Here is a 14,142-nt window from a genome sequence, read left to right on the forward strand (position 1 = left end):
AAGTCCAGTCAGAGAGCAGCAAATTTTTCGCTCGTCAATAGGATTAGAGCTAAGGTTAATTATAGGGTTATAACAATAAAAGTTATCCTTTTTAACCCACGACAATTAAACACTCTCTTCTCCCACATTCATTGCCTCGCAACATCTAACACCTACAGCGGGCATTTCTCCTACAGTGAATCATTTTACAATATCGAAATGCGAAGAAGCAATCGGGAATGCTTTTCGTGTGACAAATCATCGATCCATTGTATTGGAGAAACTCGACTTTACGAGCTTGCGAAGGACTTGAAAAGTGTTTAGTCTGTTACATCAGGGTCTCGTTAGATCAAGATTTTTTTGCATAAATTACACTGTAAGTCGTTCGTTATACCGAGGACATCGCGATCTGAGATTCGTTAATTAAAATCGAAGTTCTGCTGAATTTTACATTTTTTAATGTTAAACAGTTGTGGCAATGAAAAAAATCACCTTTGCTGGAACATGATATCCTGAAAGCACTACGTCTTGATCCAACACCCGAGTAAGGGCTGAGATTGTTGGAGTAAACCTTAAAAGAGAGAAAACCAAGACATAAGATGATAATGATGGTGACGATGATGACAACAATGAAGACGATAAAAAAAGGTAAAGTCCCTACGAGGTTGGTATCAATGGAAGCCGACGGTGCGCCCTTTAGCCCCCCCCCCCCCCCCTCCCCATCCCCTCCCTCTGTCAGTGCTCCGTTTTACGGGTATTTAAAGCTACAACTACACGGATCAGAGGAAAGTCGAAACAGACGTTGAAGTCACCGAGGATCGAACTGGGGACCCCTTTGCTCCGGAAGCCGCGCACTAACTGAACTACGGCTCCTCCTCCGATAATGATGATGATGATGATGATGATGACGATGACGACGACGACAAAATGATAATGATAACGGTGATGATGACGATTATGATGATGATGATGATGATGAGGACGATGATGATGACGACGACGAGGATGATGATCGTTTTCCAAAATTTTAATTCCCCATTTTGAAACCGTACAAAAAGCTGCAAAGAGAGTGTGAAATTTCTCTACCATTGTTTGTCTTGGATTGTTTTATGTCAAAAAATGCCAAAACGTGCCCTTTTTTCTCTGTTATTCAAGTAAACCAACCAAAGTGGTTGGTTTCTGATGAAAGGTGTTTCTTGTAAAAGGAACAGCTGTTGAAAGGAACATCTGTTCCTATATTATACACAAAACGACTGTTAGCAAAAACGTGACGTCTCTGTGAAAATCGGTTAAAGACTAATAATACGATCAATAATGAGTAGTGTATTTAAATGCTAGTCACCATCACTTCCATTTGAATAGTTGCACATACAGACTCGTTTTGAAACGGTGGCAAACTGCCTTCTGGAATTAGGGAAATCTAGGTTTTTAGTCAAGTGCTCAATGGTCATGGTCTTAACCGAAAAGAATGGTACAATACTTCAGTGGAATAACTCCCACGGGTTTCCTATCGATCTTCAGTTGAGTATTCGAACAACTAATGGGAAAATCATAAAAGATAAAGACTGAGACGCACTTACAGTAATATGGCGAAGTGATCTTCAAAACCCTCAGTCATATCTAAAAATGCTTTCTGCGCATGTCCGTCATATCCGTTATACTTGAAGAAATTCACGATACTCGAAATTTTCCCCTGCACTAAAACACCTCAAACAAGTAGCAAACACAGTTGATGACGAAGAAATGCAGCTTAAAAGGATAGTACTATTCAAAGATCCTAATCATTATGCTAGTTAAGGACCTGGCAGTGCTGTCTCCGTGTACCCGTCATATCCACCTTGCTTTAAGAAATTCATTGAAGTTTCTGCAGAATATCCAAGTTTAGTCCGTGAAGAAACAGCTAGGAGCGCCAGTCATGAAGATTGCAATCCCTTAACTAGACCTATCCTTACTCCGCCCTTATCTATGATTGGCTCATTTTTCTGGCTGAATGCATCTATTGACCCGAGGAGGTCAAAGTCGACGACATAAATAGCATCATTGCTTACAGTAATAATGCCCCTTACTACTGCTATTTCGTTCAAATAGTGTGGATACTCCAAGAAACAAAAGAGGGTGTCAGAATTTAGATCAGCTAATAGCTGAAAATGCTATAAAAGCGAAAGGCTGAGTTGCTCTCACCAGTTGCAAGTTTGAAACCCGTGCCGTGATGACAAGTGCTCCTGCTCGGCAGCTCAACAGTAAGGTATGTATCCTGTAGGTAAACTTGAGTTCAGAAAAAAAGCTTACGAAGTCGAGTCTTAACATAAAATGTAAGTAAGAGTACTAATTTACGTTGTTTCGTTGTTTGAACTTTCTGCAGAATATCCGAAGTGCTCTTGTCAGTAAAATCTTGCCCGTCGTACAAGAAAAATGCTCGCTAATCTCAGCAAAGGTGACCTACGTTGCATCCCAACCGACAAAAAACCCTGACGACCTGTGGTTACAAATATGTGCTAAAAGGGACGAGTGTGATAACGCCATGAAGAAAATCAGAGGGGTGGCATTTTTCTTTTCTTCAGTGGCAGTCGTTGAGAAGAAGGTTAAGGAAAACGATTCTCAAGAGGACAAAGAAGGAGACGAAGAAACGGCAAACTCTCAAGGAAAAAAGAAGATGTACTGGCCGGCTGTATCCTATTGGATAGCCTTACAATCCCGGGATGGCTTGCGAGTTTCTACAGTTCCCGTTCACTCAGCGCTATTGGAAACAGATATGGAGGTAACGGCTAAGCTACTACAAGTCTGCACTACAGGAAAGAAGGAGAATGCAGTGGCTCCTTTGTGCACAACCGTTAAAGACCACAATAACGATTTCTTGCAAAGAAAAGTTGCCTTGTCATTTCAGCATTGTCTGGAGGCGCTACAATCCCAGGTTTTGGACGAGCCGGTTGCATCAATTCGCAAGTTGTGAGTCCAATTTTTGCATCAGAACTGCAAAATAAAGCAATCCCAGCGCTCACTTAAGCTGGTTTGGTATTGGATGTCTTTGGAATAGGTAATCCAAGCGAAGCAGAAAATCCTGAACGCGCCATTGTAATGAAAATGTTGTCTTTCTCGGGGGTCGACCCATCGCCATTTTCTTCTTTTTCAGGCGAGGACGCGGATTTGCCTGAAAGTCTTGACCGGAGATCCATTTCTAACTCAGAGCCCTTCTCGCCATAAAGTGATTCCAAATATTCGTGCGCCTTGGTTGCCACCTCTCGGGATCGTTGCTTTTGATAATGCACTCTTGCCACAATAGAACTGTGCTTCTGATCCTCGGAGATTGTGCCCTGTGCCTTACTACTAAGTTTCTTGGAGCTAGCCGTCTCCACTATTTGTCGGTAACGAGTAGGGTGAACGTATTTTCCGATCGCGTCAAACACCAATTTGCTCATCAGCTCGCCAAGTTTGTTGTGTTGGCCGCCATTTCTTGTGACTAAGACGTAGTCACAAGTTGGTTTTAGGTTAGGCCGAATATGGTCGATGTAGCCATCTAACACCTGCATGCTTGTGTCGGTAAGGAAAAGAGAGTCGAAGCCATATTTTCCAGCGGTTTTAAACATTTTCTGATCGACAAATCCATCGTTGTTCTTTGCTGAGCGCACCATTTCAACAGTTAAATACTGGTAGGTCATTGGGCGTGAGCCTTTAACCTTGATAAACAGATATACCGCAAGGAATTTTGTTGCAAAGGACAACTCCAGTGGAGATACTGTACCCGGTTTATCCTTGCATGCTTTGAGAACGTTCTCGTAGCGTGGCAAGTAGCGCTTAACAACCTCCAGAAGCTCTTCTAGTGTGGCCCAATGTCCCTTGGATTCTAAGGTGTCGATGTCGAGTTCATTTGTCCATTGTAATCGCATCATTTTTGAAACTGTTTTACGGACTTTTTTCAGATAGGTTTCTGTAGACAACAAACCCCTCAACACAACCTCGGATGCCCCGTTTACTTTTCTGAAATCCATCAGTTCGGCAATGGCGTCTAAATAACCAATGTGCCCCGCGTGCCCAAGTTTCTATTCGTCCTGCATTGTATCACCACATTTGAAGAGTAGATTAAGTGAGCACAAACTAAAGTCAATTATGCCCAGAGAAAGTTCCTCTTCGTCCTCGCAACAGAATTTTAGAAACTTAAGACATTTGCTAACGATTTGTTGCGCTTGTCGGTCGCTCTTGCATCCTCCACCACTCCCTGTTAGCCAAGACAGAAGTTCTTGCACGATTACACTTGAGCGATCAAATGTAGGTACAGATGTTGCTGTGAGGGTTGGACTTGTGTCGTTTTCTTCCTTTTTGGGACTCGTTTCATCTTGATTGGGGACGTGTTGGGGTTTTTCATCAAAATAAATGAACCAGCCGTGTTTTCTCTTAACGTGTTTTCTGCAACCTCTTTGAAACACAAATCCATCATGGTTACAATCTTTGACTGGACAATGAAACAAACCATCTAAATCGTCTTCTTCCAAGTGAAGCCTCTTTGGTTTTGGAGATACACTTGGAACTTTTGACCAATTTGTCTCTGTACTTCTTCGTTTGCTCATCTTGAATCTGGAAATCAACGTTTACTAACCCGCGACTTCGAATTTTAAGTATGTTTCTTGGCGGTTTGCGGACCAATCAGTTGGGGTTTTTGCGCTACCTGCCTCAACTTGCCTATTTTCGTATTCTTCTTTTTCTTCCTGGCATTGAAACACAAAAAAAAGGAACAATAAATCTTGATCACCTTGCTAATTGTTCAGAATCAAACCATGTATCATTAACGCGAAATATCCAATTTATTCAAATTCGCCCAGGCCTGCCTAAACACGCCTATAGCTAGTCATAGAGACCAGAGAATATTTTTCAAAGCAGACACAAAAACAGAAAAAAAAAACGTTTAAGAATCTTCATATAAAATCGGAACTTCTCGTGGCCTACAAGGGAACCGTGTTCCTAATTAACGTATAAAGGACCAGTATGATTCGAACAATGGTGTTCCTTTGTAACACTAATGGGAACTGATAGCAGTTACATAGGAACAATCGCAAGGCAGAAAAGGCTTCATCGGAACAGCTGTTCCTTTTTGTCAAGGACAATGCGATTTTATGTTAAATATTAGGAACAACGAGTTCTTCTTCAATTTAAGGGAACGATTAAAACAGGAACAACTGTTCTCTTTTGTTGTGAAAGAGACCAAAATAAAAAAAACGGACCGCACAAAAAAAGGACCTATTGTTCCTTACGAGACAAAAACGGAACATGGAGTTCCTTTTCAATAAACTAATAGGAACTTTGAGTTCCGAATTGCTACGACCAGGAACTCCGGTTCCCAATTAAGCAGATTTGGGTTCCTAAGAACAAATTTCAACGAGGAACAAAAGTTCCTTTAAGTGCTCAGTTTACTTGTTCCCATGTTGATTACAGGAACAAAAGCAAAAACGCGCGGAACACTTGCTTTTTTTGAAAAGTATCATAACTCGGTTTGAAGGCATTGAAATCATGGGAACAAAGTAAGTTCATTTACATGCTAGCTTCAAGACGCCTACGACAAGATATCGGGCAAATATAAGTTATATCAGGCCAAATTTGTGGGTGTCATTAATTTTGGGAAACGTATATGACAATGACGAAGATATGAAGATGATAACGATGATAAAGACGACGATGATGATGATGATTGTACCGTCGACTAGTTGGCTCAGTTGCAACTGGTTACGTATCTATCTACTTTGCGGGAGGTCCCTATGCAGGATCAATATCTGGCCTAACCAACACTGAGGGTCTTTAGATAACTAAAGAGAAAGTGCTGCCTTTGTAACGACATCTGCAAATGGTTAGACTCACTAGTCTTCTAGAATAACGACTATGAACCGTAGGCCCCGTGTCACAACCTTTCAATGTTTATAAGAGGCATTGTGGCCCAGTGGTTAGGGCGCTTGCCTTGAGATCCGGAGAACCCGGGTTCAAGACCCGCTCTGACCACTCGTTGAATTTGTTCCTGGTAGTCCCTGGTTCAACTTCCCAGCTGCACTTGTAAATAGCCAACTGGTTTGCCTCCGGCCAGTTGGGATTCTTAGCAGTTGTTGTTGTTGTTCTGTTCTGTTGTTTCGTTGATTCATTGGCCCTGAAAAGCCCCTATGGGGAGCGGTAAATTCAGTATGTATTGTATTGTATTGTATTGTATTAACCCTGTGGGAGAAGCCACACACTATTCGCAAAGGGTAGGGCTTGAAGTTCCCGGTGTTGTGGTCTGTCTTTTTCGGTGTATCATGCTTGTGAGCGTAAATTCTCGGAGAAACTAGCTACACCAAACTACCCTAAAATCCAAGAGTAAAGAAAAACATGATATACGATATGATATGGGGACGACGACGATGAAGATGATGATGAAGATGATACACACACTTTATTTAATTTCTCATTACAAAAATTAAGAATAAGTTTATGTTGGCCTCGCAGATAGCAGATTTGCCATTGGAGGCGCGTCAATCATCAACATACTTGAGTTACATTATTAAGTAAAGAAACTAAAAAATGAAGAGTTAGACATTGTTAAATTATAGTTACATAGTGCACCAACAAAGTATAGGAGCATATTAGACACACTGTTTTTAAGATCTTATTTTGCACCTTTGAGGTACTCCATGGCGTGACTCCAACGTACCTGACTGAGCTCATCAGTGCGCGTCTTCCTAGACGAGCTCTTAGGTCTGCTAATATCCCTAAATCAATTGAATAAACTAGGATCGGTATTAAATACCTCAAAGATTCTTTAACAAAAGCTTTGAGATATGGCATTTTAACGACGTGTTTAGCAGTGATGTATATCTCATTCCCTACGGCTTTGTCGATTTCCTGGAGAAGTTTCGCTTGGATTTCAGGAAGTCTTCCCAAATTATATAGCAACCACAAAAGCAAGTTTGCGGTCTGTGGAGAAAAAATATATTGCACTTTTCATTAACACGTGGAATCTGAATGTAAAATGCCAATCAAAGTTTCCGTTTTTCGCTGTCGTCAAGAGGGACTAGGAAGTTTAAGCAAAAGGGAGCTTTAGCAACGACGACGGCAACGAGAACGTAGTTGCGAAAAGTGAATTCGCGTTATTGTAATGGCTTCGCGATTATTCCAAGTATTTTAACGCGACAACGGGGCTCTGCACGGACTCATTTTAGAATGGCCAATCAGAATAACGACAGTTATTATCAAACGAACACAAATATAGTACAAACAATGTATGCAAATTGATGTTAATGTGGGTCTCCTGCTGAAGGGTTAGTTCTAAAAATAGAAAGATACGCGCAAAGGTTGACTCAAGGATACAGTAGTGTAGCAGCTCTCGTAACGTATAATTTGATTGGTATTGTAAACGTGAGTCTCTATCAAGGATATACTGTACAGGGAGGCTCCTAGTCATGGGCACTTGAAAAATGCGAACCTTTCGTAGTCTATATTTTTATTCTGAAACTGCTCGTATACATATAGTTTCAGGACAATTCGCCCACAACTGACATTCGAGGTGGCCACTGTCATAAGCCCAGATCACTTTTCGCTGCTAACTTAAGGGCGAAATGGTATGTAAATATCACTTACTGTGTGAACACCACCAGCTACTAGCTCCGTGGCGAGACCATTCTTTTCCTCCTGCGTTAGTTCTTCGTTTGCTTGTAAGTATGCCAACACTGGGACCACTGGAGGCGCAAAACATAAATAAATAAATAATTAGATTCATATTAACTAATACAACGTGTACATATATACATTTTATATTCTAGTCCACATTGCCTAGGCTGTGCCCGCAATGATATTGATATATACACTGAATTATTTTACCATACTACTACTACTACTACTACTACTACTACTACTACTACTACTACTACTACTACTACTACTACTACTACTACTACTACTAATAATAATAATAATAATAATAATAAAATAATAATAATAATAATAATAATAATAATAATAATAATAATAATTTCTTACGATAATCAGCTACTCCTTCATTTTCAAATTAAAAGCTTCTACAGGAATTGGCAATGATATATTTGTAAAATGCTAGGAAACGAAAATTCGCTTTCTCGATGGAAAACTATTTACAAAGGCACCAGAGCCAATTCAAGTTTTCTCTCTGTGTTTGAGTTAAATCCGCAGTGTGCTGCCATCTGGCTTGGCACCAAGACGACTTTTAAACTGTTCGATGAAAGTTTCACATTGTGAAATATGGTTTGGGGCTAGGTGCACTTTAAAACAGAGACAGACTAGAGGTGTCCCATTGATGCGTGGCATCATCTGGGGTTAGCTGGTGTGAATATATTCTACAGTGCTGCTCTTAGAGGTGCCAGAATTAACAGGTACATTACAGGATTTTTGTAATTTGGACACTCCTATCGGATACTAATTTTGCCTTCACGAGACATGCGGTATTCTTATATTGTGAGAGAACTTCTTTTATTGTCCTAGAACTTTAAGATCTTTGGCCTGTTTCTCAAAAGTCCCGAAACTTTTCGGGCCTATTTCGGGTGCCACAATTCCCTTTATATCTTCGCAACGCCGAGGTTCTAAGCCATCAAACTTAGCAATCCTCTTTGTTTTCCTTACATCAAAAACATGTTAAAGGATCAGCGTTTCAAAATAAGCAGATTGCAGTTTGACGAGTGGCTTTTCGGGCCCGAAAAGTTCTCGGGACTTTCGAGAAACAGGCCCCTGGCCCGGGTTGCTCGAAGCATGGTTGGCGCTAACCAGCGTTAAATACAATGGAAACCTATTCTTGGTTTTCACCCACGTAATTAGACGGCCATGTTGGTGAACAAAACAATAGAAAATGGCCCCACAATTTTTGCATAACAAAGAGTCAAATTCCAAAAAGACATTTTGCTGCATCGTTCTGTACACCAACATGGCCCTCGTGACTTCAGATGCAAACTATCAATAGGTTTTGATACCTGTTAACCAACGCTCAGCGCTAACCAGGCTTAGAGCTACCGGCCCCCGCTTATCAGCAATGATCACCATCATCATTGCCACTATCTTTGTTTCCTTTGTCATTTTCATTGTTAATGTCACTGCCATTTTCATTGTCACAGTCGTTGTCACTGCCAATGCCACCGTCGCTGTCAATGTAATTCACTGTCTGCACTGTCATTGTCATTGTCATTGTCAAGGTCAATGTCGATGTCACTATCACTATCACTGTCATCGTCAATGTCACTCACTTACACTGACACTGTCGCAGTCAGTGTCAATGTCATTGTCAATGGCACTCACTGTCACTGCCATTGTCACTGTCAATGTAACTGTCATGTTCACTGTTAATGTCACTCACTGTTACTGTCACTGTCATTGTCCTTGTCGCTGTCACTGTCACTCACTGTCACTACCATTATCAATGTCACTAACACTGTTACTGTCAGTGTCACTGTCAATATCAATGTCACTCAATGTCACCGTCATTGTCATGGTCTATGTCACTATCACTGTCATTGTCACTGTCAATGCTAATAAATGTCAATGTCATGTTGAACGTCACTGTCACTGTCACTGTCACTGTCATTGTCCTTGTCGCTGTCACTGTCACTCACTGTCACTACCATTATCAATGTCACTAACACTGTTATTGTCAGTGTCAGTGTCAATATCAATGTCACTCAATGTCACTGTCACTGTCACTGTCATTGTCTATGTCACTATCACTGTCATTGTCACTGTCAATGCTAATAAATGTCAATGTCATGTTGAACGTCACTGTCACTGTTACTGTCGTTCTCAAAGTATTACTCGTTGTCATCTCAACACGATCAGTCAAAGTGCTGGTCAATTCAATGAATTTATACAAGTGGAAAGTTTTACTACCGTCGGGGTATATTTACCATCGCTTGAAGCTTCGATTCCCTTTTCCGCTTGTTCGTTAAGCTCTTTTATTTTTTTGTTCACGAAGCCATTCCCAATCTCTAGTACAACGTCAGCGACCTTGAAGAATTTCTTAAGCGTCGGTGTATCCATGTAAGGTCGCACAAGATTACTCGGAATGCTAAACATTAGCTTCTGAGATAGGGTTAAGTATTCGTGAATGGCACGAATGTATTTCAAGGCTTCTTTTGGCGGTTGATCGTTGTACATCCCCAAGCGAGAATCAAATGCCATTGTTCCGATACCTAGGTAAATATAAAAGAGTTTTTATTCCGGACAATGCAAGAAATGCAAAAAAAGAAAAAAAACATGCAGATAATGTGATTTTTTTCCTTTTTCTTCCAAACGTCGCAAAGTGTCCCGTTCAGGCTAACGCAAACTTGCTATTTGGCACAATTCTTTGTTTTTGGTGTACCTAAAAGCCAACCTCGTTTCCAGGGGGGAAGGGAGAGCACCCTGGGAATGAGGTTGCGTGAAGGCAAAGACGGCGACCATTTAGGTGTCCCAAATTAAAAGCCCGGGCAAATGTTTTCAACATTTGCTTCAAAATCCGTTTGATTTTGTTGAACGACCTTGACTAGCGGGGTGGACAACCGGTTTCAACACTTCATCAACATTGGACTCAACAAAGCTTCACGAGAGGCCTGGTGTTCAGTCCCGGGGTGAAGCGGCTGTTGTTACTATGAATAGGGACATGGATACGTCATTGAGAGACCGATTCCTGCGCAGATGCAAACCCAACAATAGGGAGTTTAAGAAACCACGACGGCTACGGGGACGAAAACGTCACTTCAAAATATACATTTGAGCTATTCTAAGTATTTCGGGATTATTCAATCTTGTTTATATTACACAATATGTGCGAAGTGCCCTATAACTGGATTGGTACGGACGGATTTGAAGTAAAGAGCGAAACTGAAAGATTCACTGTAGTTTGTCCACGTTGTCGCCAAAACCTCAAATTTGGTAATTTAACGCAGTAGTTTTGACGAGTGCGGGAGAGAAATGTTCAAAAATGCGTGCCGCACGAGCAGCACGATCATCTTGGTTTCTTCAACCAATAATATTACTGCTTTTTGGCGTTGTCGTTGCCGTAGCTGTTGTCGTTTCTTAAACTTCTTAATGTTGAAAGAGGGTGGCAAACAGTTTCAACTTCATTCAGCATTCACGATAACAAAACAAATGTCGAATGGTTTTTGAAGCAACTTTTAAACGCTTTTAAACTCATTCAACATCGATTCAACTTCGATTCAACATGTTTCAACACGTTTCAACACGGTTGAAAGGGAAAGCGGGGAGGGAAGGGGGGAGGGTAAAACGGTTTCAACATCGCTGTTCAACAGGGATGTTGAAGAATTGTTGTGGAGTTAGGATCAAATATTATTTAGTTAGGACCAGGGTTAGGCTAACACAAATATCATGCATGCGGCCGTACCTGAGTATACTTTAACTGAGCTTTTTTTGTCTGACCTCGGAGGTGCATAACTACAACCTCAGAGGCAGCAAGTTGAGGGTATTCCAGGGGTTTTGTGGAAGAAGAGAACGTTGCTAATTTGAAGTGGGGAACCATAGGAACAATGACAAAATAACTTAGGGAAAAAGGGACCATAAACCATTTTAAGGATCAAAAGTCGGAGAACAAGTGAACAAGGGAACACGAGGAAATTCTCATGGGAACAAGGAGACAAGAAACCACGAAACCCACCCTTCTCTGGGAGGCCCGACATGCAGTTGCCTAAACCTTACTTAGACTAACTTGTTAAAAGGATCTTTTTTGCTTATCGCAGAGCAATTCTGACAATTCAGAAATGGAATTACATTTTTTACTTCTTTGACGTCATTAATTACCAGGACCCAACTGGCTCGGCTAAGGTCTTTTGCGTATAAATCAAAGGCTCGATAAAAAGCGTGGATACACTTCGAAGAAATTTTATAAAGTGATCCAATGATCAAAAAATCAAATCTTTTTTTCCTTGGATTTCAAAAATGCGTTAACTGAACACTAATTGGTTAAAGTTTAAAGCCTTAATTTCCAAAAGAAAGTTGTTTAATTTAACTGGAATTTTCCAATTTAAAGTCTTAAAATTCCTGAATAGAGGAGAAAATGACGCCAAGGACTCACCAGCATAAGAATGCAATGCGTTGTAGGCGACTGAATTAATATGCAGCACGGGAGTTTTGGGCTTTCAGATTTTAAAACTTGCGTTTTGCATGCATAATAAAATGCGTTTACACGCTGAAATTTTAAGCTATTGATTGAATGACGTCACTTTTCCCTAGATCCAGCCCTCTGAGATCCAGTCGGTCAGTTTAGAACGTGAGCAATGGCGGACCGTGAAATCCAAAACTTATACTCAAAGTAAACAACCTTTGGATAAAAATCAAAGCTCAAAATTTTGCCAGGCAGATGTTAAGCAAACACACTTTAAAAATCTGAAGAAAAAAACAGGAGGTGATTTTTTTTATCATAGTACCACTTTAAGTACTACACTCCAGACACTATAGATATTTCAACGAGAAGTTAAAAAACTGGAGAAAAATAAGCGTCACAGGGACTTTAAGGGATTTTTAGTTTGTTTTTTTTTACAGAACAGGAAGTTTTCAACCAAACTGTAGAGACACTAATAGCAATAGAGAAAGCTATGATTTTTGGTGGACGAACAAAAGAACTTATTGTGGCTTTCAGTAATTATAACGCACCAACGCTTACTCCAAGCAGGGTTTGTAGCACATTTTGGCGAAGTCTATAAGTACAGTTCTCCAGAGACAAGTCCTTCTCTAAAGTAAACAAAATTTTATTTTCTAAAGAAACTGTGGTACTGCGTCGGTGGGAAATTGAAACAAATTGATTTTATCAAACGAGTTGATAAAGGTCGAATAACCACCGTGAAAGATTTGGAAAGCTGACGTTTCGAGCGTTAGCCCTTTGTCGGAGCGAAGAGGCATTTCCTTCAGCTCGACCTCGCGGTATGCGAAATCGAGCACTTATCTCATTCTGAACGCAAGAATATTGTTGCGGTGAGCTTCCCGGTTCGTTTTTACTAGATGACTGGTCTTGCTAATTTGTAACTGCATTCAGAACAGTTCTTATGAACTGCTGAATATTGGATCCGGAACTGCTGGAACTTTTTTTAATTTCTGTTCTGCCATCTTGTTCTCCAGAATGCCGCGCGCGGGAAAGGACATTTCATGACATCACTTCCTGTTTTGCAAAATCATTTCCGCTTCCTTATCTTTTAGATCGAACATGTTTTTACAGTTGTATCGGACATCTTTGAGCAAACTGTTCTGTTTTGAAATGTTCGTGATATCAGTCGTCATTACTATTTGTCCTAATTCATTGCGTCTTTCAAAACATGACTGCTTTGGGTTGAAGAATAAATTACTTATAAGAATAACAGAAAGTTTCCTGTATTAAGAAAAAAATTTCATGTATTAACGAAAAATCGAAGCTGAGAGCCCAATAGCACAGTTGACTATAAATTTGTATTTTGTTCCTTTTTCGATATTTATCATCAGACATAAAATCGATGATATTCCTAAATTGTGGAAAGAAGTCAGTCTTTAGCAAAAAAAAACCATCTGCTCGGCTGGTTAAATTGCTTTATTTTCCATGCAAATACACCATATTCGTATTCTCAGTATTGGACTGGAACTAGCTTGCAATGGAAGCTAATGTGGGGTATATATTAAAAAGTATTTGCATTTGAAAAGGTTCCCCCGCATTAGCCTCCATTGCAAGCTAGTTCCGGTCCAATACTGGGATTCAATCTCAGTATTGGACCGGAACTAGCTTGCAATGCATGGAGGCTAATGCGGGAGAACCTTTCCAAATGATACCTAGTGGATGGCATGTATGGTAAATTAAAAAGCATAAATTTTGATCAAGACAGGAGCTTGTTACGTCACGCCAACACGAACAGATGCATGTAGCCACGGAGTAATGGCTACAGCAAACGTTTCTAGAAACATAAAGCAGAACGATTCTACGACTTTTGAACAACTTTTTTGCTCATCAGATTTAGTGGGTGAAATACACGGCCAGTTGATATTTATCTCAACTTTAAACGCTTTTCTGTCCATTACTGCATTTCTTGGAAACACTTTGATTCTAATTGCTCTCCGCAAGGAGTCGTCACTTCATACGCCTTCCAAAGTGTTGCTTGGAAACCTTGCAACAACTGATCTTTGCGTTGGTCTTATTTCGGAGCCACTCTATGTTACTTTATTGGTGACTATATTGCAGGAACA

General features: G+C 40.4%; 1 protein-coding gene and 2 pseudogenes across 1 annotated transcript in view; 1 reads left to right on the plus strand and 2 right to left on the minus strand.

Moving 5' to 3' along the window:
- LOC138056926 (1,25-dihydroxyvitamin D(3) 24-hydroxylase, mitochondrial-like) overlaps positions 1 to 14,142 on the minus strand; it is a 32,350-nt gene that overhangs the window by 3,720 nt on the left and 14,488 nt on the right. Inside the window, exons 3-6 of the mRNA XM_068902891.1 lie at positions 9,852 to 10,136; positions 7,570 to 7,667; positions 6,740 to 6,906; positions 472 to 550 (exon numbers count right to left, since the gene is read on the minus strand). Of these exons, the coding sequence (XP_068758992.1) occupies positions 472 to 550; positions 6,740 to 6,906; positions 7,570 to 7,667; positions 9,852 to 10,136 (629 nt within the window). The remainder of the gene's footprint in view (positions 1 to 471; positions 551 to 6,739; positions 6,907 to 7,569; positions 7,668 to 9,851; positions 10,137 to 14,142) is intronic.
- LOC138056929 (uncharacterized) lies at positions 2,846 to 4,664 on the minus strand (annotated as a pseudogene).
- Positions 13,835 to 14,142, plus strand: part of LOC138056932 (melanocortin receptor 4-like) — a 2,615-nt pseudogene continuing 2,307 nt past the window's right edge.

The sequence above is a fragment of the Montipora capricornis genome, chromosome 7, assembly GCF_036669925.1.
Source record: "Montipora capricornis isolate CH-2021 chromosome 7, ASM3666992v2, whole genome shotgun sequence".
In the NCBI taxonomy this organism is placed as follows: Eukaryota; Metazoa; Cnidaria; class Anthozoa; order Scleractinia; family Acroporidae; genus Montipora; species Montipora capricornis.